The sequence below is a fragment of the Mauremys mutica genome, chromosome 6 (assembly GCF_020497125.1).
Source record: "Mauremys mutica isolate MM-2020 ecotype Southern chromosome 6, ASM2049712v1, whole genome shotgun sequence".
Classification (NCBI taxonomy): Eukaryota; Metazoa; Chordata; order Testudines; family Geoemydidae; genus Mauremys; species Mauremys mutica.
This window is the reverse complement of record NC_059077.1, coordinates 974,154-997,759: the sequence shown is the minus strand read 5'-3', so window position 1 is coordinate 997,759 and position 23,606 is coordinate 974,154. Positions and strand designations below refer to the sequence as shown.

Sequence of the window (23,606 nt, the reverse complement as noted above, 5' to 3'; positions counted from 1 at the left end):
CCCTCAGGCCCAGCCCCTGGGCTCAGTGCACTGGGGCCTTCCCCCCCCCCCCCCGCCACCCCCAGGCCCAGCCCCTGGGCTCAGCGCACTGGGGCCTTCCCCTGCCCCACCCACTCATGCCCAGTCCCTGGCCTCGGTGAATGGGGCCTGCCACGCTCCAGACCCGGCCCCTGGGCCCAGCGTGCTCACGGCACTGTGCTCACACTCCCCTGGTCACTGCACTGCACACATCACCCTGGCACACAGTGCCACACACACACACTAGCACCCCCCAAAGCCGAGTCGGCTGGGCCTGGAGTGTTTGTGAGGCCATTGTCTGTGTGCTTGGCAAGAGCCAGCAACCGTCACGGGGGGATGTGTATGGAGCCAGAGCCATCACAGGGGGGGAGGGGGGGGGCTGTGTGCAGAGTCGTCACCGTCACCGGGGGATGTGTATGGAGCCAGAGCCATCACGGGGGGGGGGGGAGGGGGGGGGCTGTGTGCGGAGCCGTCACGGGGGGCTGTGTGCAGAGCCGTCACCGTCATGGGGGGACTGTGTGTGGAGTCGGAGTCGTCACGGGCGGGGCTGTGTGCAGATTCGGAGCCGTCACGGGGGGGTCTGTGTGCGGAGCCAGTGCCGTCACGGGGGGATGCGTATGGAGCCAGAGCCATCATGGGGAGACTGTGTGCAGAGCCGGAGCCATCACGGGGGGACTGTGTGTGGAGCCGTCACGGGCGGGGCTGTGTGTGGAGCTGGAGCCGTCACGGGGGGCTGCGTGTGGAGCCGGCACTATCAGCGTCACGGGGGGCTGTGTGCGGAGCCGTCACGGGCGGGCTGTGTGTGGAGCCGGAGCCGTCACGGGGGATCTGTGTGTGGAGCCGTCACGGGGGGACTGTGTGTGGAGCCGGAGCTGTCACGGGGGGGAGGGGGGGCTGTGTGCGGAGCCAGAGCCGTCACAGGGGTGGGGGGGGGCCTGCGTGCGGAGCCAGAGCCGTTACAAGGAGCTGTGTGCGGCGCCGGCGCTGGCAGCCGTCATGACTCACAGGGGGCTGTGTGCGGAGCCGGAGCTCCAGGGTTGTTTGTTTCTCTTTCCCAGCAGCTGTTCGGCAGATGGACACAGATGAGATGTGTCCGCTTGGAGCCCCCTTGGCTGGCGGGGCTGGCAGCATCACCAGCCCTTCATGCTTTCCACTCAGCTCCCAGCGTCTGCCTCTGGCGCCATCCCCTCCTCCTCCGCCCTCCCAGCCAGCACCCCCTCCCCAGGCCCAGCGTCGCTGGGAGCTGGGTCCCCCAGCCCTCCAGTCGCTCCCATCCAGTGGCCAGCAGGAAGGGCTGTGACTGCTGCTGGCCCCAGGCTGCCCTGCCCCTGGCTTGCAGAGGGCTTCCCAGCGTGCTGGGGGCAGGATGGACAAGGGAGGCAGAGCCAGGCTGAACAGAGTCCTCCAGCCCCTTGCTGGTGCCCCTCACACAAGGTCGCCCCTTCAGCACACACCGCAGAGCTGCCTGGAATAACAGCCTGCGTCAGGCGCCCGGCACATTCCAGCAGGAACCTGCCGCTCAGCTATCAAAGGGCCCTTCTTCTTCCCGGCGTGCGGGATTCCAGACGGCACCACGCTGGGCGGGATCCGGGCAGGCCCCGGGCAGCCCGGGCAGCATGGGCACCAAGCACCAGCATGCCTATTGCAGGCAGTTTGCACCCACGCTGCACTGAGAGACGCGACACACCAGAAGCGGCGCAAGGGGCCTGTGTGTGTGGACTGGTTGGAGACATCCAGGCTGAAAGGGCCCGTTCTGACCATCCGGTCTGCCCCGCCGCATGGCACAGTCCAGACTCCCCCAGGCTTCCTGGGCAGAGCCCTCGGGTGAGGCAGAGTGTTGTGCGTGTGTGAGAGAGAGAGACTCTGTGTCTTTGGCCCAATTCTTATGCCAGCAGAGAATTTGTCCCTGGGTGTGTGGGTGTCTCTCGGGGGGGCAGCCAGACTAGGCAGAGGGGTGTTCTTCCCAGCACCTAGCCAGGTGGGAGCTGATGGGGAAAGGTACTGCCCCTGCCGGGGCAGGGCTGTGGTTTTCTCATCGGTGAGCTGGTTGTGGTGAATCAAGCGGCCTGGGCTTACCGGGCCCAGCTCCATCTGCTAACACCACAGCTGCCATGGCCACTCGGGACAGGTCCCCGGGGTAGTTGGCTCACATGCAGTGCGAAGGCACCTGTTCCTGGTGAGGACACACAGTGTGAAACCAATGGTGTGAATTTAACGCAGGTGAGGGGACGCTCGGCCCTCGGGGGAGCAGCTCCTCTTTGGGGCGTCGCTGGAGTCAGTCAGGAATGAGGGTGAGCGTAACCACAATGAGCCGCTTGGAAACTGGCCGAAGAGCAGCCTGTGTGTGGACACTGAGTCTAGCCATGTCTTGGGGTGGGTGTGTGGGCTGGGCTCTGGGTGTGCAGTGGGGATTGTGCATGAGTGGGTGTGGCGGGTGATCCATTGACTCACTGACTGCGCTTGCCCAGCCATAGGGTCAGCTCACAGGCATTTTTCTGGCTGCCAATTCCACAGCAGCTCCAGGCCCCAGGTCCAGGGACGGTCGAGACAGTTGTGGGCAGAGCCCATTGATTGTGGCAAAAAGCAGAAAGCTGGAAGGGGGCAAATGAGGGAGACACGGAGCCCCTGGAAACTGGTTAGCAGAACCACCAGCCAAGCTGCCTAGAGAGCAAAGGCCCTTGCTAAGAACAAGCCCCAGCTCAGCTCGGCCCTTGTCCGGTGGAGTTCAAAGGGTGACTTCCAGCATGAAAGAAAAATCAATAAGAATGGTGGGAGGCAGGGGAAATGGGGGACCCCGGTATGGGGAGGGAAGGGGAGAATCGGGGCACACAGAGCTCGTGACATGGGGGGAGAATGGAGTCCCTGGGATGGGGGAGAGGGGAATGTGGGGGGGACACAGAGCCCGACAGCAGGGGGTTGCAGGGCGTTCCTGAAATAGAGGGGAGGGGCACTTGTGGGGGGATGGCAGGACACACAGAGCCCCTGGCCGGTGTGATGAGCTCGACCTGCAGAAGCACTGAGCTGTGTGACCCTCTCGTATGTAGCTGCCAAGGTGAGAGGGGCCCATTAGGCCCATCCGAGCTGACTGGCCCCGCTGCCTTGCCCAGGCCACCAGCCCCAGCCAGGGGTTCCTGCAGCCGCACTTCTGGGAGAGCCAGTGGAGCTTTAGAAGGAGACACCAAGTCTTGGTTTCAACAAACCTCCCAGCAATGGTGAATCTGGGTAAGTTGCTCCCCCGGTTAAATTCCCATCACTGCTAGACATTGGTGCCATATATCCAGTTCGATCTGTCTGGCTCCGTTTCCGGCCATTGGAGCTAGTTCTGTCTTCGTCTGCTAGGATAAAGAGGCAGCTACTGTCAGAAAGCTGCTCCCCATGCCCAAAGTCACCGCTGACATTTCACTTTGCTAAGCTAAATGGATTGAACGTCTTTGGTATCTTCCTGCCAGGCAGGTTTTCCAGACCTTGAATCATTCTTATTGCTCTTTTCTAAGCCCTTCTCCGTTGGTCAGCGGCCTTCCGGAAGTGTGGCTGCCAGAACTGGACACAGTAGCCAGTAATAGTCTCATTAATGTGTATACAGAGGTGGTTTCTCCTCTACCTCCATCTGCCCCTGCACATACATCCAAGGATCCACCACATTCTCTATCGTAGCTACAGTTATCTAGCAGGTCCCCAAAGTCCTTTTCATTCACCGCTTTCCAGGACAGGGTCCCCACCTACGGCTTCTTGGTTCCTCGCTGTATGACCTTGCAGCTGACTGTGTTAAAACACGCGTTGTTCAAATTAGCTCAACTTGCCAAGCGACCGAGGCTGCTCTGTATAAATGGCCAGTCCCCATCAGCATTCACCAAACCCCCCAATTTTGTTTCATCTGCAAATGTTAGTAGTACTGACTTTATATTTCCTTCCAGATCATTGATAAAGACAGTGCTGCCCTTTCTCGACTCAAGCAGCCAGTCAGATTTTGGGGTCCTGGGGATGTTCTGGCAGGAAGAAATGGACACGGTCTGGTGTTCTCTTTGTTTATTTACAAGCAATGTACAAAGTCCTGCTTCCCTGAACACAGGAGGAACCAAGATCAAAAGGAGCAGCTTCTTCGTTTACAGCCCCAAGCCTCCTTAGTCAGCACCAGACCCCAAAGCTCTCTCGCTTTTTCCTGGCTCACACTGTGCTCACAGGCTCCTGCTTCTCCCACTCTCTGTTCCTCTGGTCTCAATTTCTCCATGAGCTCCCTGCACACCCCCACCCCTAAAAGAGAACTCAGCCAAAAGCCTCTGGGCTGGTGTACACCCCCTGTTTTGTCTTGAGTAGGGGCTTATGCTTTCAAGGGTGAGTTCACACCTATCAATCTCAATGGGATTTAATTAACGTCATAACAAGGTGTCATCCAGCTCACAACAACACTGAATGGATCCCTGCAGGACCCACTAGAAACACTATGAGATGATGACTCCCCATTAACAGTTACTAGTGACAGTGAGAGTGTGTTGCAAACGGGTATGACAAGGACTTGGGGGGATGTAGTGTATTCAGTGAACAGCTGTGACAGTGGTTATGTGCGGGTGTCATGTCTGGGTGTGACAGGGGTTGTGTGCAGGAGTTGCGTCGGGGGTGGTGACGACAGTGATTATGCGCGGGAGTTGCGTCCAGGGGTGAATGTGGGTGATAGTGATTGTGCGTGGGTGTTGTGTCTGGGTATGACAGTGGCTGTGCGTGAGTGTCGTGTCTGGGTGTGACAGTGGCTGTGTGCAAGTGTTGTGTCGGGTGTGGTGAGGACAGTGATTATGCACAAGAGTTACGTCCAGGGGTGAATGTGGGTGACAGTGGTTGTGCGTGGGTGTTGTGTCTGGGTGTGACAGCGGTTGTGCGTGGGAGTTGTGAATGGGTGTGCCAGTGAGTGTGGGTGTGTGCGTGCTCCTTTCCTGCAGTCCCCTGTGGGAGAGGCGCCTTCGCCCGTCTGTGGTGCCCTCACTCCTTGGGCCATGGTGAAGCCCTGCCCCTTGTGCTGGTGCAATGCCATGACGGACGCCCCTACGCAGAGCTACCCAGGGACATGCCCAGCGATGGTGCATATGCCCAGGGCAGTGGATCCTGGCGTCAGAGCCGTGGGACCCCAGCTGGGTGGGAGGGGCAAGGCAGGAACCTCAGAGCAGTCACCTGAGCCAAAATTCACAGCCCCGTCTCCTGAGCACAGTCCTTGCACCACCGGGTCTCACACACTCAGCCCCTGAGGGCAGCAGGATCTGCCCTGGGGTGCTAGGGCCAGATCCCCCCCCCAGCCCGGTGGGGTCTGTGCCCCTGGGGGGCTGGGGCTGGGATCCCCCCCCAGCCCGGTGGGGTCTGTGCCCTTGGGCGCTAGGGCTGGATCCCCCACCCAGCCCAGTGGGGTCTGTGCCCCAGGAGGGCTGGTTCTGGGATCCCCCCAGAACCCGGTGGGGTCTGTGCCCCGGGGGGGCTGGTGCTGGGATCCCCCCCCAGCCCAGTGGGGTCTGTGCCCTGGGGGGGCTGGTGCTGGGATCCCCCCCAGCCCGGTGGGGTCTGTGCCCTGGGGGGGCTGGTGCTGGGATCCCCCCCCAGCCCGGTGGTGTCTGTGCCCTGGGGGGGCTGGTGCTGGGATCCACCCCCAGCCCGGTGGGGTCTGTGCCCCTGGGGGGATGGTGCTGGGATCCCCCCCCAGCCCGGTGGGGTCTGTGCCCTGGGGGGGCTGGTGCTGGGATCCCCCCCAGCCCAGTGGGGTCTGTGCCCTGGGGGGGCTGGTGCACAGGCTGGCAGCTCAGTTCACTGCTCTGAAACCCCGTCAGGGCCATGCGGTGGCCTGGCCGGCTGGGCAGAGACCCCGCGGTGCCCCCCGTGCCCCAGGCCTGGAGCAAAGCCGCCCTCAGGAGCTGGGCATGGCAGTGGCGGAGCCGGGCGGCGCTTGCTCTGTACACAGGGCTCAAGGCGCTGCTTGTTGTTATAAATATCCCGTGTGGCAGGGGGAGCTGAGGCCTGGGCTCTGTGGGATTTGGCTGGGGCTCAGGGCTCCTCCCGGGCCCAGGCAGCCCTGCTATTGGCTCTGGGCTGCCGGGGGCTCCTGGCCAGGGGCCCACTTGTGGGTTTGGGGATGGGAGGCAGCTGGTTTCTCTCAGCTCGGCTCTGGGGACGTTCCTGCTCCCAAAGAAAACACCCGGCTGGGTATTTATATCAGCCAGCACGTGGCCAGCCTGTGGCGCGGCGCCGGGCCCGGCCATGTGTGGAGCAGGCGGGGTCGGGCTGTGTGGCTTGTAGGGTGTGTCGGTGTGTACGGGGGTGCGGGGGAGGGAGCACATGCCGGCTGTGGATTTAATGGGGGGGGTGTTGCGGGGGCGGGCTCACTGTGTGGTCTGTGTGTGTCGCTGGGCGTGGTGGGCGTGGCAGGCAGCCTCCTGGAGGTGAGGATGTGTCCCACGGGCAGGGCGTGGGGTGTGTGTGTGGAGTGGGGTGTGTCCCAGGGTGTAGGGGGCTGAGTGTGTGGGTGGCAGGCAGCCCGCTGGGGGAAAGGCAAGTCCCAGGGCAGGGTGCAGTGTGTGTGTATCACCGGATGCAGTGTGTGTATGGAGTGGGGTGTGTGAGGTGTAGCAGGCAGGACAAAGGTATGTCCCAGGGCAGGGTGAGGTGTGTGTATCACCGGGTGCAGTGTGTGGAGTGGGGTGGGGTGGGGGGCAGGCAGCCTGCTGAGGGCATGTCCCGGGGCAGGGTGAGGTGTGTGTGTAGTACCGGGTGGAGTGGGGTGTGTCCCAGGGTGTAGGGGGCTGAGTGTGTGGGTGGCAGGCAGCCCGCTGAGGGCACGTCCCAGGGCAGGGTGCAGTGTGTGTGTGTAGCACAGGGTGCAGTGTGTGTATGGAGTGGGGTGTGTGAGGTGTAGCAGGCAGGACAAGGGTATGTCCCAGGGCAGGGTGAGGTGTGTGTATCACCGGGTGCAGTGTGTGGAGTGGGGTGGGGTGGGGGGCAGGCAGCCTGCTGAGGGCATGTCCCGGGGCAGGGTGAGGTGTGTGTGTAGTACCGGGTGGAGTGGGGTGTGTCCCAGGGTGTAGGGGGCTGAGTGTGTGGGTGGCAGGCAGCCTGCTGAGGACAAAGGCACGTCCCAGGGCAGGGTGAGGTGGGGGGGCAGGGCGAGGTGTGTGTATCACAGGGTGAAGTGTGTGGAGTGGGGTGTGGCTGGCAGCCTGCTGAGGGGACAGGGTGAGGTGAGGTGGGGCAGGGTGAGGTGTATGGAGTGGGGTGGGTGGGGGCAGGCAGCCTGCTGAGGGCACGTCCCAGGGCAGGGACACCGACTCCGCAGGTGTGGAGGTGAACACAGGGCAGTGTGGGGAGCAGATGGTGCGAATGGTACATGGCTGAGGCCGGCTCCCCCCAGGGCAGAAAGGGAGGGGAGGGGCTGGTCCTGCAGGGCTGTCTGGGGGAACCCCTCCCACCTGCTGGGCCGAGACCCCTGTCTGGGTCACACACAGACCAAGCAGGCAGGGGGGAGCGGTGCAGGAGCTGGTTTTACATTCAAGGTCAGCAGCACGGCTCCCCCCACAAGCCCATGGCACCTGCACAGCCCAGAGGAGCCAAACGCAGCACCCCTGCTCGCCCCGCCCTGCAGAGCTGATCACGCAGCCCGGGCAGGAGAGGAGACCCGGGGTTCAGCTCAAGCTTGAAATGATGTGGAGAGAGGCTGCTCCAGTCAGCAGAACTGCAGTGGAGAAGGATCTCACACCCACAGCAGGAGACTGGGTGAAAAGCCATGGGGAGGGAGGAGGGGAGCAGAGAGCAAGGGCAGGCCAATGTATGTCCACGGACGGCTGTCCGCCTTGTGTGGTCGGGTGCAATGCTCTGCTTGGCCGCTACTATCCACCCCAGAGGTGGCTGCATTTCAGTGCTGCTGTGTGGAGTTTGTGAAGTACCTGCTATGCATACAGGTGCGCTGCACAGCACTGTGTGGGTTTGGCGCCTTTCTGACAACTGAAGAGGCCTGGCAGGATTTTTTGCTTTGTAGATAGGTCACATGTTCCATGCGAGTGACATGGAGGGTGTCACGGAGCCACCAGGCGATGCTTTGGAACTGCTCCCCACAAAGCCAGGCAGGACTCTGGGGAGCCTCCTCTCCCTCGGAGCAGCCTGTCTGCAGGGCAAGAAGCTCCCACGGCTTCACCTCCTGGGTCTCTCCTTGGAGCATTCAGCATCCCCTGCCCCTCCGTGTGCTTCCCACAGCGAGTCCGCCCAGGCGGGGTCCTGGGGAAGCCAGAGGGTCCTGCACCCCCACTGCACAGTCAGACGTGACTCTCAGCCAGCCAGTAACACAGAGGTTTATTCGATGACAGGAACAGGGTCTAAAACAGAGCTTGTAGGTGCAGAGAACCGGACCCCTCAGCTGGGTCCATCCTGGGGCTCAGCGAGGCAGACCCCCACATCTGCACTTCACTCCTCGTCCCCAGCCAGCCCCAAACTGAAACCCCCTCCAGCCCCTCCTCTCTGGGCTTTGTCTCTTTCCCAGGCCAGGAGGTCACCTGATCTCTTTGTTCTCCCCCACCTTTAGCATCCCCTTGCAGGGGGGAAGGACCAGGCCATTAGTTGCCAGGCGACAGAGGGTCGGCCAGAAACTGAGGCCCCACCACAGTATTCAGGGGAAACATTAAGAACAGCCCCACTTCGTCACAGGAATGGTGTCCCTAGCCTGTTTGTCAGAAGATGGAGATGGATGGCAGGAGCGAGATCTCTTGATCATTCCCTGTTCTGTTCACTCCCTCTGGGGCACCTGGCATTGGCCACTGTCGGCAGACAGATACTGGGCTAGATGGACCTTTGGTCTGACCCAGTCTGGACGTTCTGACGGGCTCTGCAAGATGGGCAGGGACACTGTCACAGCACCATCAGTAGGGTTCAGAGTTAACGGGGGAAGGGACTGGCGGCCCCCCCCTGGCCAGGAATAGGTCATGCTGCAACAGCCCCCGCTTGGTCACGCCCCTTCCTGCTGAACCCGCATATTGACCCCGCCCATTCCAACATGGCCCCGCCCTCCCAGGCTGCTCCCAGACGCTCTTTGCAGCAGGGGGCGGGGCCCTGCGCAACCCGGGGCCGCGGGAGAAGGGGTCGCTGGAGCCCCGCCCCCGGGGCCCACGCGGAGGGAGGCGGCAGTGCGGAGTTAGACCCTCGCCCTGCAGCCGCCCAATGGGAGGTGCTTCTTAGATGTCACGGGTTCCGTTCAGCCAATGGGCGGGTGGCGTTCCGTCGCTTAGGAGACAGGGCCGGTGGGGCCGGGAGCGCATGCGCCCTCCGAAGGCTCGCCCTCACGGTGTTTACTGTCTCCATGGAGACAGCAAGGCTGACTGCGCAGGCGCAGAAGTGATTGGCAGACCCGAGATGGAGCGAGAGCGGCCGCGCGAGGACGGGACCCCGCAGGGGTAAGGGGGCGGTGCCAGGGCAACGGGGTCATGGGTGGGGTCAGAGTTCGAGTGGATCAAGGTAACGGGCTGTGGCGGCTGGCGCTGGGCTGAGGGCACCGGGGAAGTGGGGGCAGGGCCCGGGGGGGGCGGGCAGGTGTGGGGAACTGGGGGCGTGGCCTGGGTGTGGGGACCTGGGCACGTGGGGGCGTGGCCTGGTGTGGAGAACGGGGCGCATGGGGGCGTGGCCTGGTGTGAGGGACAGGGCACGTGGGGAACAGGGGCGTGGCCTGGTGTGGGGACCTGGGCACGTGGGGGCGTGGCCTGGTGTGGAGAACGGGGCGTATGGGGGCGTGGCCTGGTGTGAGGGACAGGGCACGTGGGGAACAGGGGGCGTGGCCTGGGTGTGGGGACCTGGGCACGTGGGGAACAGGGGGTGTGGCCTGGTGTGGGGACCTGGGCACGTGGGGACCAGGGGCATGGCCTGGTGTGCAGGGCCTGGTGTGGGGCGCAGAGCGCGAGAAGGGCCGGACCTAGGGCATGTGTGGGATTTAGGGTCGGGGTATCAGGAGTATCTGGAGATGGGGCATGAGCCGGCCTGGATCAAGCCTCAGGGGCCCGGCCGTCACAGCACAACTTCAGCTTTCATTTAAAGAAGGGAAGTTTCTGGCTCTTGCAGCCATAAAGTAAAGCTTGAAACTGACCCCGGGTGAGCGTTGCAGCGACGCTGCCTGTGTCTGCAGAGAGCCTGAGCTGATCGCTCTGTGGGGGGAGCTGGGGTGGAGGAACCGATACAGCCCTGCCTGCCTGAGTCTGAGATGATTGCTGTGAGAGGGGGAAGTTCCCTGGGCATCTCAGTGGCACGTTAGATGCCCTGCCAGCCCCACTGCAGCAGAGGAATCTGTATATAACAGGTGGGGAATAACACAGGGGGCACGGCTCCTATCAAAGCAGATATCTCAGAAGCTGAGTTGTGAATGCTGGGGGACCTCCTTGCTGCTACCCCGTGTCACAGACCCACAAGACTGGAACTGTGTCACCAGCTTTGGAACAGTCTCTAGGAGGAACCCGTCAGTGGGCCAGACCCCTGGGGATCTCACTCTTCCTCCAGCATAAGCCACGCAGCTTCATCACCTCCTGAGACTGGACCTCTGGGCCTGCAGCCCCCCCACTTCACCCCGTGAGCTCTGTTCAGCAAGTCCCACTGAGAGAGACCCTGATGGAGACTTGTCCACTCTGTAGGGATTAATGCACCTTGCCCAGTGTGAGGAAGTGAGACTGTTCTTAATGTTTCCCCTAATACTGTGGGGGAGTCTCAGTTTCGAGCTGGCCCTCTGTCGCCTGGCAACTAATGGCCGGGGCCCTTCCCCCCTGCAAGGGGATGCTAAAGGTGTGGGAGAACAAAGAGGTCAGGTGACCTCCTGGCCCGGGAAAGAGACAAAGGCCAGAAAGGAGGGGTTGAAGTGGGTTTCAGTCTGGAGCTGGCTGGGGACGAGGAGTGAGGGCAGAAGGGGTTGTCTGGCTCACTGCCACCCAGAATGGACCCGGCCGAGGGGTCCGGTTCTCTCTGTCCCAGGGTCTCGCCACCCCAGGCAGGTCTCCCCATTGACCCCCACCTTCTGCTCCCACTGGGGGTCCCAGGGGCCTGAGCCCAGGAGACTCCATGCAGACCATATAGGCCGGGACCAGGAGTGGGAGCCTGTCCACCACCCCACCCACCTGGCTGACAGCGTCTATGGCCTTGGGACCCAGCAAGGGAGCTGGATACCGGGGCGTTTCCGCAGGGTCCTCCTGGTTCAAATCACCCGCCTGCTTGAAGGCAGCACGGGGAGCATCCACATCCCCCCTCCTTAACCAGGGGCATCAATTTAGTGTCGAGGTTCCCTGCGGAACTGGCAGCCAGGGGTCTATCCCCACTCACCCCTGGGAAGCTCCATATGCCTCTCCGCTCCACCATCGCCAGTCCATGCTGCTGCTGCTTCTCCTGCAGCTTTTCCTCGGGCTCTTGCTCTCTCTCACGGCCTCTCGCTCTCTCGGGCTCTGCTCCCATCCCATCCGTCTCCGGTCCCCTGATGGGGAACCCGATCGTGAAGACTCTCGTCTGGTTGGGGACCAGACTCTCGGGGATGCCTGGCTGCTGCTCCCAGATCCTCTTGTAGCCCCATCTGGGTCAGGAATCTGCTCCTCAGAGTGGTTCTCCTCCTCCAACTGCACGATTAACTGGGCCTTGGTGAACTTCCCCATGCGTAACCCTCTCTGTGTGCACAGGATCACAATGTCCTTCTCAAGGAGCTGGTGACAGGCCATCACTGCACCGCTCCCAAGTGGCTCTGGGCTCACAGGCCTGGGTGCTCTTGGCTCCCCCATGGTTTCCAGGAAGAACCCCTGGTGTGCCAGCCCTTCTCGTGGTCACCACCTCTGCCAGGGTCGAGCTGCAGACTCTTCCGCCCCTGGGACTGCTCCTGCAATCCCCAGGGGAACCCTGCTACTGCAAAAATCCTTCTCTCTCCCAGGGTCGAGCGGCAGCTCCTCCGCCCCTGAGACTGCTCCCTGCAGTTCTCAGGGGGACCCCGTTACTCCAACAGTCCTTCTCGCTGGTCACACACTCCCAGAGGTTAACCGCCCCCTGAAACCGTCCCTCTCTGAGCCTTCAGCACGCCTGGTCCTCATTATCCCTCCTTTGTTTTACTGCTCCCCAGTCACTTACTGCAAGAATTGCCATTCACGGGGTGCAGTACATCCCACCTCTGCCACCAGTTGTCACGGGGTCCCCGGGCGATGCTCTGGAACTGCTCCCCACAAAGCCAGGCAGGACTCTGGGGAGCCTCCTCTCCCTCGGAGCAGCCTGTCTCCAGGGCAAGAAGCTCACATGTCTTCACCTTCCTGGGTCTGACCTTGGAGCATTCAGCATCCTCTGCTCCTCCGTGCGCTTCCCACAGCGAGTCCGCCCAGGCGGGGTCCTGGGGAAGCCAGAGGGTCCTGCACCCCCACTTTGCAGTCAGACGTGACTCTCAGCCAGCCAGTAACACAGAGGTTTATTCGATGACAGGAACATGGTCTAAAACAGAGCTTGTAGGTACAGAGAACTGGACCCCTCGGCCGGGTCCATTCTGGGGGGCAGCGAGCCAGACCCCCACGTCTGCCCTCACTCCTCGTCCCCAGCCAGCTCCAGACTGAAACCCCCTCCAGCCCCCGCTCCTCTCTGCTCAGTTCCTTTCCTGGGCCAGGAGGTCACCTGACCTCTTTGTTCTCCCCCACCTTTAGCATCCCCTTGCAGGGGGGAAGGGCCCCGGCCATTAGTTGCCAGGCAACAGAGGGTCGGCCAGAAACTGAGGCACCTACACAGTATTCAGGGGAAACATTAAGAAGAGCCCCACTTCGTCACACCCAGCACCTGCAGTGACGCTCACCCAGCGCTGCCAGAACAGTCGGGTCTGTCCGTCTCCTGGACACAGCACAGGGAGCCCTTAGGGTAGCCCAGAGAACTGACGGTTGGAGCATCCTCCAGTCTGGCCAGCCCAGAGCCCAGCCACGCTGTGGGGAACTCCATGGGCAGTGGTGTAAGTAGAAATCATTTCTTGCAGGTACTGCACTCATGGGAGGAACACAAGGGGGGGATGTGACCTCCCCACGTGACCCTCCATGTGACCCCTCCCTGCCCCAGCCCGGCCCCCCGCTTTCCCCGTCCCCTCTGATACCCCCCCTTTGTATGTACAAACATCAACATGCTTAGCTACTCACTTCCCCCCTCATGGAGTATTCAGTCTGTTTATGTGGAATACGGGAGTTGGGTGAGGAGCCATTTCAGCGTATGTCTGACTTATTAACAGACAAATTTTGAATAGAACTGAACCCTAAACTAACTATTGTACCTAACGTATTTCAATGGGGGATTCGACTTCCTTTACAGGAACAGACTCCTGAAAGTCTTACCAGCCCACAAAAGTGGTCCATAGTCATGCAAATAGTCTCATTGTCTTCAGTGGGGTTGATCAAATGATTAAGGGTTTACAGAATTAGGTTCCAAGTTTGTAAATTGTTCTGGACAAGACTGATGCCTGAGCTGTGAGATCAGAAGGAGCTTCATTCGAATAAAGGTGGGCAGATGTGTGATCACTCTTAGCTCCGTTCCTAAGATGAGGAACATATTGTCAGCAAAGTTCTTGGCAGATTCCTGAGGCAGCTGGTTTAAGGCCGTCAGTGTCCGGCATTATAATCTTCACTTCTAGTTCTCTCACCCACAAAGCTGGAAAATGAGGCATTTGTTTTCTTTGTTTTGCTGCTCCAGTTCCAGTTAGCAAAATGCTTGTTAGACTAGTTTGGCTGCAAAGAAGAATTCTTTGTACACTGGGGACAACACCTGATTCCTGTCAGGCTGCAGAACTGGGCTGACATCAGAATCCAAACATCCTGTGGGCAGTGCAAGCAGAGGCATTCCTCTAACGATTTGGACTTGGTGTGATGCAGTATGGATGTCATGGATAATTCAGACCAATGGGGAGAAACAGAATCAAAACCACTATTTAAACACCTTCCATCCCCCCACTCTCCTCTCTTGAGGACTCCTGACCAACAAGCCTTTGTTTAAGGTTGTTAGCATATGTATTGTGCTGTTAAAGCCAGTTCAAGAATGACTGCCCTCCCTAACAGCGTTCTGCTCCTTTAAGGAGCAGAGTGCAGCCCAAGGGTGGGGGGGACTAGCTCCCAGTCTTCCCGGTACCCAGTACTCGCTCAAATCTCTTGCCGGTACTGCTCACTGGAGGGTACCGCCCTACTTGCACTCCTGCCCTTGGGTCAAGCTCTATCTGTCTCACCATCTGATCTCGTAGGTCAGACTCCAGGTGAGAACCCGGCTCCTCCCAGCCGCCAGCTCTGATCCCCCACCTCCTTCCTCCCCAGTCCTTTGTTCTCCAGCTGGGGAATGGTGCTCAGCCTCCCTGCTGAGAGGTGGGAAATCCCGATCCCTCCGTGGCCTTGGTCACATGGAGTCAATGTCTGGGTGACGAGTTGCCATTGTTTTCTCAAATGCTCTACTGTGTGGGGACCAAGGCCCAGGCACGCCTGTCTCTCTTAGCCCGCCCTAGAGCAAACAGCCCTTTCCCACCCGCTTGGCAACAATGCAGCACACAGGGAAAACTGAGGCACACAGGATTCTCAAAAATATTACAGAAAATTCCAATTTCCTCACACGCTACCTCTCCAGGAGGGAACAGGAAACCCTGGTGCTCCTGACGGGAGAGGGGCCCTGCTGCAGCTCCTGCCTCATTGTGGGGGAGAATGGGATCCCTGCCACCACCACTGGTCTGAGAATGGGGGAGGGCCATGCCATGGGGCAGGGCTGCATAGGTAGAGCCCCATGGACCTCTGCATCAAGGTGCACCTAGGCCCTGGTCTAGCTGGGTCTCTGGGTTGGGCCGAGGGTGAGACGGCGTTTGCTCTGGAGAGCAGACATCGATTGTGAGCCCATTGTGCTGTGACCATAGTGTAAATGTCAGCGCTTTCTCCTTCCTCCTACACACAGGTCAGCTCTTCCAGAGCAAGCCGTGCTGCACAGCCAGGGAGAGCTGCCAGGGAGCAGCGGAGAGATGCCGCCCTGCCACAGAGAGCTATCACCCTGCGTGGCAGAGATACCTGGAGAAATGCCACCCAGCAAGGCTGAGGTGGAGCCCTGTCTGGTTGAGATGCCACCCTGCCATGGAGAGCCGGGGGGCAACCTTGGAGAGCTGCTGCCCTGCATGGTCGAGATGCCGCCCAGCAAGGCTGAGATGCCTGAGGAGCAACCAGGGCTTGTGTCCCGCGGAAAGTGCCTAGTCCGTAACTGGCAGGAGGAGGTAATTTCCCCCATCTGTTTGCAGCAAAGCGGCAATGCCACATTGATGCAAAGCACTGTGATGTCCCTACATCACTGCCCCGTGGCCACCAGCCTGGCATCACCCCACCCTGCCAATGGCCCAGGGAGGCCGCTACCTCCCGCCCCCGCACTCTGCATCAGGGCCCAGCTAGCCTGGTACCCACTCCTCACTATACCAGAGCAGACCAATGCCTAGCGTCTGCCTGAGTCTGTAGCCCCTGCGGCTGCTGCTGCGGCTCCTCTGGGCTTCCCAAGCAGCAGCAGCAAGGAACTAACGAGCCTCTGGTCAGTTTCATGGCTGCTTCGCCATCCCTGTGAGCAGTGGGGGTGCTATGGAGTCCTGGGGCGGTGTCTTGTGCTGAATGGTGCCAGTGGCTGCACTGGAGCCATTCCTGGTGGGAGGTCACATGTATCAGACCCCCCCCCTCCCCCCAGGCAGAGTTTGGTGTGACCCACCATCCTGCCTGCTGCCCCGAGCCGTAACCTCGCCTCATCTTCCACTCGGGCACTTCTCTAGGCCCTCACCCCCAGCGAGGTCTACATCCTGCTGATTCTTTCTGCATCGTCTCTGGAAGACCCAGTCTTTCCTGTCCACCCACACAGTGAAAACTCTCCTCCGGGATCCCAGCACCTCGCACCCCTCTCTGGCCTTGACAATGCAGCCCTGCCCCACTCGGCTGCATTCGGAATTCTGCTACCCAGGTCATTCTCCTCGCCCGTCACTTTTCCCACGTCACCCCTGCACTGGCTTCCCCGGCCAACCTCAGCGGCTTGTCTGCGCTTGGCCCACATGGCCGCTCTCCACCCGCCCTGACATCGCCTTCATTACTGAAATGTCAGTGTCAGCGCCCTCCCGGCCAGGGCTCTCGGTGCGCGTATGGTCCCAACCCTGTACCCTCAGCACCGGCCAGGATGGGGTTCCCTGCAGGGCTCCTAGCCTCCCAACAGCCCAGTGCCTGCCAGGATAAAGGGGATTGGGCCTTTCTGTTCAGAGGCTGAAAGGATCTGTCTCTTTTATGCTATGACAACACTTGTCCGACTCGCCAGGCCAGTCGTGGCTCAGTGAATTGAGTTCCAGGGGTGGGAGGGTCCAATACCCTGATGCCAGTTTCATATCATAAATCCTAGACTCCAAGGCTGGAAGGGACCAGTGTGATCATCCAGTCCGACCCCCTGCACGGCACAGGCCCTGGCACCGGTCCGACCCCCGCACGGCACAGGCCCTGGCACCGGTCTGACCCCCGCACGGCACAGGTCCTGGCACCGGTCCGACCCCCGCACGGCACAGGCCCTGGCACCGGTCCGACCCCCGCACGGCACAGGCCCTGGCACCGGTCCGACCCCCTGCACGGCACAGGCCCTAGGACCGGTCCGACCCCCGCACGGCACAGGCCCTAGGACCGGTCCGACCCCCGCACGGCACAGGCCCTGGCACCGGTCCGACCCCCGCACGGCACAGGCCCTGGCACCGGTCCGACCTCCGCACGGCACAGGTCCTGGCACCGGTCCGACCCCCGCACGGCACAGGCCCTGGCACCGGTCCGACCCCCGCACGGCACAGGCCCTGGCACCGGTCCGACCCCCGCACGGCACAGGCCCTGGCACCGGTCCAACCCCCGCACGGCATAGGCCCTGGCACCGGTCCGACCCCCGCACGGCACAGGCCCTAGGACTGGTCCGACCCCCGCACGGCCCAGGGCCCAGGATCGGTCCGATCCCCGCACGGCACAGGGCCCAGGACCGGTCCGACCTGCTGTATAACAGCGGCTGGAGAACTTCCCTGGAATAATTCCTGTTTGAAGAAGAGCAGTTTTTATCTTGAATTACAAGGGTCAGCAATGGAGCATCCCCCAGGACCCTCAGGAAATGGCAAATTCCCCTCAGGGCGAAGCACTTACAGCTCAGCTCCTGTCTGAATGTGTCTGGCTTCAGCTCCCAGCTGCTGGATCCTGCTACACCTTCCTCTGCTAGACCGAAGAGCCGCGTGTCACTATCTGTTCCCCTTGTAGAGAGGAGCAGACTGTGAAGGAGGCACCTGGGGTGCTGGCCTAGGAGGCAGGGGGGTCCGAGGGAGGAAGAGGAACAGAGGGGGTGACCCCTGGGCTGGACAGTTTGGTGCCATCTGCACCTTTTGCCTGCCCCAGGGCCAAGGGCCGGTTCCCTCTTCCCCTTTTGAGAGTCTCTGAGACGAGTCCTGACACACTGAGGCAGCCTTGCTTGTCTGGACCCTGCAGGAGAAAGTGCCCCAGTCTCAGGCCCTGCTCCAGCCTGTGGTCACCGAGCTGCTGCTCTCAGGGCTCGTGCTGGGCTCTGGGCGTTGGTGCGAGGCTGTATCCGTGCAGCACGTCTCACTGTGCGGAGGGCTCTGCAAGGCTCCCCCCGCCGAGGGCACAGGCGTTGGCACAGCAGCACTGTGTCTCGGAGCTCCTCGGGGATTGGGGGAGCAGAGGAAGCTGGAGAAGGAGCTAGGCTTGGGGTGAGCTGCCCTCAGACCCGTCCCCTTGGCAGGCTGCCTTGCTGCCGAGGAGTGGTGCATGCTGGGTGCTGCAGTCTCCACAGGCCACGCTGCCCTAGAGCCGTCATCCTTTGGCGTGGGAGGCCGGGGCCGGGGCTAGGGCTGGGGCTGGCTGTGCCCTCCCCACCCTGGACTTCGTGCTGCTGCTGCTTGTTTCCAGAGAGCCACGAACGAGCTGGATCAAGTGCCGAGTCCAGAGCTGGGCAGTGAGGGCTTCTTGTACCGGCACGGGCACCGCGGGCTGCTCACCCTCCAGCTCCTCTCGCAGCTGGCCGACAGCACCACCATGAAGGCTTCCTATCGCAGGCCCCGGCGGACCGGGCTGCCTGTGAGAGGTGAGGCCTGGGGGCCTGGAGCACTCGGGTGGGGAGCCCAGGGATGTGTTTCCATGTGCTCCAGTGTGAAGGTGGGGTGGGGTAGCACCCTGGGCCACTCGCCTGTCCCTGTGCTCCGGGGCCTCTGTCTGCCCCACTGGCTCCCCAGGGGCCTGCAGGCTCAGTCTCTGCCTGTGGGGATGGGCCCCATCACCAGACCCAGCGGGGCTGGGTGGGACTGGCAGCGCTGGTCTGTGGAAGGGTGAACGCCCCACCCCTGCCATGGCAGCCCCCATCCCTGTTCCACCTGGCTTGGGGGCAGTAACAGTCTCAGGCAGGTTTAGCACTTTTCCTCCAGGCAGCAGCCAAGCGTTTTGTAGCTGTGTGTGCAAGGATCACTTACCCTGCCTCTGGGGTGGGGCATGCCAGCTGTTTAACAGCCCACAGCAACACAGCCATTTGAGACAGGAAAAGGAGACTTCAGTGCACAGTCCAAGCTGTGCCCTGGTGTGTGAGGCGGCACGGCGCCCCGGCATCCCGGGGAGGCTGCGGGGCAGTAGGGACTGGCCTGTGAGCCGTGCTGCTGTAATGCTGTGTAACGGCCCCTGCCTGCCCGGCCAGCTCGTCCCTCGCGTCTCAGGCTGGCGGATATGTGACCCCCTACGCCACCCCTCGCGGGCTGGTGCTCATGGGCTCCCCCTAGAGGCAGCTGCTCTCAGCTGGCCAGCACGGCTCTCGCTGGGTCTCAGGCGCCTGGGCTGTATCTGTGGGTTGCTGCCCTTCCCTATGGGGCCATGGTGCTCCCTGCGCCCCACGGGCTGCCCTTGTGCTTTCTCTTGGCCCCCCAGCCCACCCCACACTGCTGCCTGGGCCGGGGCTGTGAGTCCAGGAGCTGCAGTACAGAGCCGGGCCCCCTCTCTCCCTGCAGGGCAGCGGGAGGCCATGCTGGAGTTAATGCTGTACCAGAAATACAGGTGAGTCCAGCAGGGAGGGTGGGAGGGCAGTGCGGGGCTGGCAGGGAGCAGGCTGGCTGCTGCAGTGGGAGACGGCGCTCCAGCCCGGGTAGCTGAATCACTGTGCCAGGCCGCTCTGAATCACCATGGGCATTGCAGCTGTGGCAGAGGTTCGGGCTGGCCACCCGGGCTCTAGCCCACCCTACCGACCCTGGGGGCCAAGTGTGGGCTCCGCCTGAGTCTCTGCCGGTGCTGCAGCGACTCCATGAGGGTGACCAGAAAGGGGGTGGGGGTGGGGGTAATAGGAGCCTATATCAGAAAGACCCAAAAGTCGGGACTGCCCCATAACATCGGGACATCTGGTCACCCTAGTCTCCACTGTTGTTCTTAGCGTGCTGGCCAGAGTCCCGCTAGCGGAGTCCGTTCCCCCGGCGGGGAGGCGAGCGCTGAGCAGCCGGTGCTGGAGAAGAGCCTGTGGAAATGCCCCGACGTGCTGCTTGGCTGCCCTGGCACTGCCAACATGCCTGGGCCTCCTGCCCCCACTGGCTGCTGCCCGCCCTGGATTCCCGCCCCCAGCTTTGGGTACAGGCCCCCCAGATTTCCACAGCTCCAGCACAATGTCACGTGGCTCTGCCAGCCCGTGGCTGTGGTTTCCCAGGCTCCCCATGGGGCTAGGGCAGGGGGACATTCTGGGGGGGTCCTGATCTGTGAGGGGCTGGGGAGGGGTTGCGCCTGTCTCACACGCAGCTGTATCCTGCATACCGAGAGCCCAGCCCGGCGCGACCCCTCCCGAGGCTGCCCGGCCCAGATGAGTGCTCAGCCTGGAGGGGGTATGAGACACTTGGCTGGCCCAGGCCCCACCGGGTGAGCGCTCCGTGGGGCCCAGACTCCGGCAGTGCCGGGTGCCTGTCTGGCCTGCAGCACCCCTGCGGGCTCACTGCTGCGAAGGGCCTGGGGCCAGTGCGGCTGGTTCCTGGTTCAGCCCAACCCACGCTGACCCCAGCCGGAGGCGAGTGCAGCTCAGATTCAGGTCGAGGAACTCGCCTGCACCCTGTGCTGAGCCGCTGGGCTGCGTCATGCTCCAGGCCTGGGGGTTTCCTGTTGCTTTTCCTTCGCGATAGCGTCTGGGGCCCGTGTGCTGGCCGCTCCCCCAGCCCGTGAGAAGGGAAGCCAGTGTTGGGAGCCTGGGAAAGGAGGCAGCAGGAGAGAGAGATTAGGAGCCTTTCCAAGGAGTCTGGGGGGCAGCGCTCCTCCCCCCCAGGCGCGGTGTGAGCAGGTGGGGCTGGGAGCAGCCGCTCCAGTGGCCCGGCCCAGGAGCCCTGGGGGTAGCCGTTCTGGCACATGCCCAGTGGGTGGCCCTGGGCCTGGCCTGGGGGATGGCAGCTCGAGGCTGAGGAGCTACTATCGCTGGGCCTGGTGGGGTGTCCCAGGACCCAGCTGGCCCATGGAGCCCCAAAGACGGACTGTTCTGGGGGGTCACAGGTGGCGGCCAGCGGCTTTGGGTGTCTGACTAGTGGGAGCCCCGGGGGCACGGTCCAGCCAGGGCCTGTGTGATGCTGCAGGGGCACTGGCTTGCCGGGACAGAGGACGTCGGCTTCGCTCCCGGGCTCTGCCAGCCCCTGGGAGGCTGCAGCCCAGCCTGATAGGCACCATTCTGCTGCTTTCCTACCCAGTGCCCGCGTGGGCACCGGGGCACAGGCAAGCCCTGCTCCTGAGCTCGTTAACGCTCCGGGGCGGGGCTCTTCAGACTCCTCCCCTGGGGTGGGGCCAGGGGAGCGCTCTGTGCAGGCTCCTCCCCATGGGGGCGGGGCTCCTTGCAGCTTGAGTCCTGGGTGGTTACAGAACCTTCCCATGGGCCCCGGCAGGTGCCTGGGGTGCTGCGCCCCCGTCCCTCAGTAACCCCCGAGTCTCTCCGCAGGAAGGAGACCCTGACGGAGCTTTACCCTCCCGCCGGGCCCATGGAGTCGCTCTCCACCACCCACCGGGACTACTGCAAGGAGGGCTTCCAGGCTGCACGGCTGCCCCCCACCAGGGTGAGAGCTGGGCCCAGGGCTCTGCACCGCTTCGGTGCTCAGCCTGCAGGTGGGGCACAGGGCGGGTGGCCTAGTGACTGGTCCATGGAGGAGGGGCCAGGCGGGGGGGAGCTGGATGGGCACATGGCCAGGGCGGGGACCTGCCACCTGCACTCTCCCAGCTGGGGTAATGCGCAGCCTTTCAGCCCCTGCTGTTCCTGGCGCTCGGGATCACAGCCAGCGCTGACGGGGGCTGAGCTGCAGCCTCACGTGCTGCCCACTCTAGTGCCCGCCTCGGGGACCTCAGGCAGGGCAAGCCGAGCGCCCGTCCCAGGAGCTTGGGAAGCCTTGGGGGGTGCAGCTCCCTGCACGGCCAACGGGCACTCCCTGCTGACGGGCACGCTCTGCGTTTGTGCTTCTCCCAGCCCCACGACTATCGCCTGGAGCAGCCCCACACCTTCTGGCTGGAGAGCGCCCGCCAGCTGCCTGTAAGTACCCCCAGTCCATGCCAGCCGGGCTGCCTGTGGGCGACTTTCCCAGCAGCTCAGCCGTACCCACTGCCCCCCGCGCACGGCTGCTAGCAGGGCTGGGCCTGACCCAACACACTGGCAGCCACCCCCGTGGGCAGGGGAGTGGAGTGACTCCTGCTGCTCTCCTCAGCACACCTCTGCCCCGTCCCCCAGCCGGCGGCCCTGCCACCTCTGCCCTGTCCCCCCAGCCGGGGCCCTGCCGCGTCCGCCCGGTCCCCCCAGCCGGGTGCCCTGCCACATCCGCCCTGTCCCCCAGCCGGGGCCCTGCCGCGTCCGCCTGGTCCCCCCAGCCGGGTGCCTTGCCACATCCGCCCTGTCCCCCAGCCAGGGCCCTGCCGCGTCCGCCCGGTCCCCCCAGCCGGGTGCTCTGCCACATCCGCCCCGTCCCCCAGCCGGGTGCTCTGCCACATCCGCCACATCCCCCAGCCGGGGCACTGCCACGTCCCCACCCCCCCAGCCAGGTGCCCTGCCACATCCGCCCCGTCCCCCAGCCGGGGCCCTGCCACGTCCCCACATCCCCCAGCCGGGGCCCTGACACGTCCCCACATCCCCCAGCCGGGGCCCTGCCACGTCCCCACCCCCCCAAGCCAGGGCCCTGCCACGTCCACCCCGTCCCCCAGCCGGGGCCCTGCCACGTCCCCACCCCCCCCCGCCGGGGCCCTGCCGCGTCCGCCCCGTCCCCCAGCCGGGGCCCTGCCGCGTCCGCCCCGTCCCCCAGCCGGCGGCCCTGCCACCTCTGCCCTGTCCCCCCAGCCGGGTGCCTTGCCACATCCGCCCTGTCCCCCAGCCGGGGCCCTGCCACCTCTGCCCTGTCCCCCCAGCCGGGTGCCTTGCCACATCCACCCCGTCCCCCAGCCAGGGCCCTGCCGCGTCCGCCTGGTCCCCCCAGCCGGGGCCCTGCCACCTCTGCCCCGTCCCCCAGCCGGCGGCCCTGCCACCTCTGCCCTGTCCCCCCAGCCGGGTGCCCTGCCACATCCGCCCTGTCCCCCAGCCGGGGCCCTGCCGCGTCCGCCTGGTCCCCCCAGCCGGGTGCCCTGCCACATCCGCCCTGTCCTCCAGCCGGGGCCCTGCCGCGTCCGCCCGGTCCCCCCAGCCGGGTGCCCTGCCACATCCGCCACATCCCCCAGCCGGGGCACTGCCACGTCCCCACCCCCCCAGCCAGGTGCCCTGCCACATCCGCCCCGTCCCCCAGCCGGGTGCCCTGCCGCATCTGCCACATCCCCCAGCTGGGGCACTGCCACGTCCCCACCCCCCCAGCCAGGTGCCCTGCCACGTCCGCCCCGTCCCCCAGCCAAGGCCCCTCCCTGGAAGCCCGGCTCTGTTCACCTGGGACGCTGTCCAATTCCTCTTCTTGCAGGGCGTCTCCAACATCCGTACCAGCGACACCCCCTTTAGGAGGAACGCGACCTTCACCACCCCAATCAGCGACTACCTGGACCAGCCCCTGCCCTACGCCCCAGAGAACTACCCCAAACTTTAGGCCCCGCAGGGCAATAAAGAGTGGACGGGACTGGCTGGCTGGTGTGATGCTGGGGGCTCCGCACTGGGCTGGAGGGCTGCTGCTGCGTGTGCTGCAGGAGGCGGCTGTTAGTGCCCCATGCAGGCTCGGGGTACTCGGGCACGGACTTGGGCCCCCGCCAGCCCTGCCCCCTCCCCAGTGCATTTGGGGGGGTTTGAGGTGCTGTGCTGAGCCAGGGCCGCCAGCATCCCTGGCTGCCCTGCTTGAATGGGGCCTGTGAGCCCGGCCTGCCCAGTGAGCCCAGCTGCAGCAGGCCAGGGAGCCTGGCTGAGCTGGAGCTTGGCCGGGGGACATTGTACCAGGCAAAGGGTCCTGTGCCCGCCATGTCCCCAGCGCCCCCTCCCTGCAGGAGTCTCATGCGGCTGTTGGGGCAGTAGCAGGCAGTTCCACCGGGTGAGGCTGGCTGCCCACTGGGGCAGGCATGGCCCAGCCCTGGCCCTGGTGCCACTGGGGCTGGCCGAGGCAGCAGCTGCTGCCATCAGGCCATGGGGTGGCAGGTTTGCTGACT

The 23,606-nt window shown here is 63.4% G+C and overlaps 1 protein-coding gene across 8 annotated transcripts; it reads left to right on the top strand.

The window, feature by feature from the left end:
- Positions 1 to 1,482: 1,482 nt before the first annotated feature.
- On the top strand, positions 1,483 to 23,082 carry SPAG8 (sperm associated antigen 8). Of its 8 annotated transcripts, none has more exons than XM_045022495.1 (10): positions 1,483 to 1,842; positions 2,239 to 2,309; positions 3,063 to 3,240; positions 3,933 to 4,350; positions 14,926 to 15,235; positions 17,931 to 18,105; positions 19,013 to 19,058; positions 20,956 to 21,070; positions 21,475 to 21,537; positions 22,937 to 23,082. In XM_045022495.1, exons 5-10 carry the CDS (start codon positions 14,990 to 14,992, stop codon positions 23,057 to 23,059), a joined length of 768 nt encoding a protein of 255 aa, XP_044878430.1. In that variant the 5' UTR covers positions 1,483 to 1,842; positions 2,239 to 2,309; positions 3,063 to 3,240; positions 3,933 to 4,350; positions 14,926 to 14,989; the 3' UTR covers positions 23,060 to 23,082. The 8 variants fall into 8 exon arrangements, with proteins under 8 accessions (XP_044878430.1, XP_044878429.1, XP_044878432.1 ...); XM_045022494.1 differs by having other exon boundaries at positions 2,239 to 2,391; XM_045022497.1 differs by lacking the exon at positions 2,239 to 2,309 and having other exon boundaries at positions 3,933 to 4,026.
- The last annotated feature ends 524 nt before the right edge of the window (positions 23,083 to 23,606 follow it).